Below are 3906 nucleotides of genomic sequence, written 5' to 3'. Positions count from 1 at the left end.
TTCCCACCTGCACAATTCCCACCTGCACAATTCCCACCTGCCCCATTCCCACCTGCCCCATTCCCACCACCTGCCCCATTGTCTCACAGCTCCCTATTCCCACTCATAAGCCCCATTTGCCCCCCCACCTGCCCCATCCCCCTCCCCCTTCTCCCCAGCCCCATGTTGTCAAGTGATGGCATGGCAATATTGGGAATGTGTGGAAAGGATGGAAAATCCCCAAATCGGAACGAGCTCCTCACAATACTCTTCCATGGGAGGTGGGCTTCATTAGCAAGGTCCACATTCCTTGCCCATCCCCACTTGACCCCTTGAATGGAACAGCCCACAAGAGTCATTTCAGAGGGTGCTTGCAATCCAATGACATCACCGTGGAGTTACATGGATGCTTGAAAATTGTGAATCCCCCTTCCCCTAAATCCACCCAATCATGGCTTCCAGCACAATCGACATCTCATTTTCGAGATGGGAAGGAGTGGTTGAGGTGAATGTAACGATGCATTTCAGAGGATGCTGGATGATGAGGGAGAGGATATCCTGGTGGTGGGGGAAGGGTGGCTCCAAGAATGAACTGGAGCACTGAATTGTTAAGATGCAGCATGTGGCCATTTGGCCTGTTGTGCCTGTACTGGTGCTATTGTCTAGCAGTGACTGTACATTCTCTCACTTACGGAGTAACAACAAAGCCGCAAGTGCCATGAGACCAATCGCAGGCCCGCCGAGGGCAGCTTTTTTGGATCCAATCTGCCGCATTTTGTCGGGAGTACAGGTCAGGTCATTGCCGGCACATTCGATCACGCTTACGTCCATGTCCTGGATTTTACCAGACCCCTGGTTATCTTCCACCTTGATAGGGACTTTGAAGGTGTGTGGCCAGAGGTCAACTAAAGGCTGAAGCTCTGCACTGGTATCTTTTGGGGAAAAAAAAAGCAAGGGAGAGATTTTTAAAAGACATTGGTCGTAATGAGAAAATGCCACATTGTTAAAAGCATTTCCTTACAAGTCTCTTGAGCATTGCTGACAAAAGGAGTTAGATAGGTTTCCTGTAGCTCAAAGAATCCAAGGGTATGGGAAGAATGCAAGAACAGGGGACTGAGTCGGATGATCAGCCACATTATGAATGGTGAAGCAGGCTCTCAGGCCTACTCCTGTTCCTATTTTCTGTGTTTCTATTCCAACATGTTGTATCTTGCACTCATTAGGCCAAAGGGAAGGACGCCAAATTTCAAACAGTCACAGCAATTCATGATAGGAGGAAAGGGTGCTGATTCGTTGGTAAGATGACTCTGATTGGTCAAGGTGTTGCCTTTGAGACAGCAATAGTTGCAAACAGGAGGTTCCCCAAGTTCCTGGGCATTTCAGAAAAAGGTTCAAGGTTTGAACATATTCTCTTTGTTTGCAGAGACTGGCTTTGACACGACCACTAGCCAAAAAAATGGACCTTGCTACAAGCTCAACGGTTCATCATAAATTGTCAGTTGGCGCACTCAGAACTCTTCCACGGGTGCTGTCCAATTGAGGAAGCACAGCTAACAGCAGACAGTACATTATGGATTTTGTGAGAGCAATCTGTCATGAGTGTGGTAGTTTCCACTGTAAAAGAGATGGCCGAGGTGGAGGACTTACTAGCTGGACATAGAGAAGAATATGCTTTGGTTGCTCTCATAACTGGGGCACTGTAATGAAAGCAGAATAAAGCTTTATTGGAAAATTGATGGTTTAAATTCCTGGGGTTGATGATTCACTGGGTTTCCCTTCGGTTCTCACTGATCGTTAAAGGTCTCACAACATCTTGGTGGTCACATTGTGCTCCCTTCCAGGGATGTAGCCAGTATCAGAACAGACATGAGGGAGATGGAGAAACTGGGAAAATGGAATGAAGACCTTGCTGGAAGGTCAATGACCAGGTAATTGTGAGGGTGCCATGGCTCATTTCTCCAACCATTGGAAGTCTGAGTACTACCTGATAGAGGTCTTCAAAATCACAGTGAGGCCTTGAGAGGATAGATTTACTTGGGGAATGCAGAACTAGAGGGCATAGGTTTAGGGTGAGAGGGGAAAGATATAGAAGAGTCCTAAGGGGCAACTTTTTCACACAGAGGGTGGTGTGTGTAAGCAATGATCTGCCAAAGGAAGTGGTGGAGGCTCGTACAATTGCAACATTTAAAAGGCATCTGGATGGGTATATGAATAGGAAGGGCTTGTACTGAAATGGACCAGGTGCTAGCAGCTGGGAGTAGATTGGGTTGGGATATCTGGTCGGCATGGACGAGTTGGACTGAAGGGTCTGTTTCCATGCTGTACATCACTATGACTTTATGACTCTAATCCCTACAGTGTGGAAACAGGCCATTCAGCCCAACAAATCCACACCGACTCTCTAAAGAGCATCCCACTCCGACATCCCTGTTATCCTGCATTCCCCATGGCTAATCCATCTATCCTATACACCCCTGGACTCTATGGGCAATTTCCCATGGCCAATCCAAGTGCATTTCTTTGGATTGTGTGAGGAAACTGCAGCACCCGGAGGAAATCCATGCAGACATGGGGAGAATGTGTAAAATCCACACAGACAGTTGTCTGAGGCTGGAATTCTCAGGCCACATTTGGAGTATTGTGTGCAATTTTGGGCCCCAAATCTAGGAAGGATGTACTGGTGTTGGAGCGTGTTCAGAGGAGGTTCATGAGAATGGTCCCAGGAATGGAAAGCTTAGAATATGAGGAACGTTTGAGGACTCTGGGTCTATATTCTATGGAGTTTAGAAAGGTGAGGGGGAATCTAATTGAAACTTACAGAATACTGAATGGCCTGGACAGAGTGGATGTTGGTAAGACAGACTAGGATCCGAGGGCACAACCTTAGAGTAAAGGGAAGACCTTTTAGAATAGAGATAAGGAGAAACTTCTTCAGACAGAGAGTGGGGAATCTATGGAATTCATTGCCACAGAAGGATGTGGAGGCCAGGTCACTGAGTATATTTAAGACGGAGATAGATAGGTTCTTGATTGTAAAGGGGATCAAGGGTTATGGGGAGAAAGGGGGAGAATGGGGTTGAGAAACTTATCTGCCATGATTGAATGGCAGAGCATCTCGAGGGCCTGAATGGCCTAATTTCTGCTCCTATGTCTTATGGTCTTCTGGTCATATGAACCCGGGGCCCTGGGGCTGTGAGGCAGCAGTGTTGACCACTGAGCTACTGTGCCACCCTCGAGGTAGAGAAGATGTTCTCAACTGTGGGAGGGGACTAAGACACAAAGACAAAACATGATCATGAATAAATCCAGTAGGGAAAGCAGCAACTCCATTCTGATGAAGGGTCCCGGGACTTGAAATGTTAACTTCTCTTCTCTCTCTGGATTTCCCCATCACTTTCTGTGCAACGAAAATCAGGAAAGACTTCTCCACACAGAGTGAATGTGGATCAGTTGAGAGGAAGTACATGGATAGGTGTTGAGGAAAGCTAAACAAAAGGTGAGAGGGAGTAAGAGGGAGCTAACGCGAAACATATGAATACCAGCATATAACAGGTGGGCCGAATGGCCCATTTCTTTGCTGAAAATTCAATTCAATTCTCAGCCAATCATCCTTCCTCTCTGAAATGTTACTTTGAGATATTTGTATCATCGATAGTCACAGGTGAGATGCCGGAAGACTGGAGGTTGGCTAATGTGGTGCCACTGTTTAAGAAGGGCGGTAAGGACAAGCCAGGGAACTATAGACCAGTGAGCCTGACTTCAGTGGTGGGCAAGTTGTTGGAGGGAATCTTGAGGGACAGGATGTACATGTATTTGGAAAGGCAAGGACTGATTAGGGATAGTCAACATGGTTTTGTGCGTGGGAAATCATGTCTCACAAACTTGATTGAGTTTTTTGAAGAAGTAACAAAGAGGATTGATGAGGGC

The 3906-nt window shown here is 46.8% G+C and overlaps 1 protein-coding gene across 1 annotated transcript in view; it reads right to left on the bottom strand.

The window, feature by feature from the left end:
* The window catches only part of LOC122548762 (cadherin-4-like), a 48826-nt gene that overhangs the window by 5875 nt on the left and 39045 nt on the right, over window positions 1-3906 (bottom strand). Inside the window, exon 13 of the mRNA XM_043687530.1 lies at window positions 672-911. Within this exon, the coding sequence (XP_043543465.1) occupies window positions 672-911 (240 nt within the window). The remainder of the gene's footprint in view (window positions 1-671; window positions 912-3906) is intronic.

The sequence above is a fragment of the Chiloscyllium plagiosum genome, chromosome 4 (genome assembly GCF_004010195.1).
Source record: "Chiloscyllium plagiosum isolate BGI_BamShark_2017 chromosome 4, ASM401019v2, whole genome shotgun sequence".
NCBI classification, from domain to species: Eukaryota; Metazoa; Chordata; class Chondrichthyes; order Orectolobiformes; family Hemiscylliidae; genus Chiloscyllium; species Chiloscyllium plagiosum.
The sequence above is the reverse complement of the archived record's forward strand: the minus strand, read 5'-3'. Positions and strand labels throughout refer to the sequence as shown.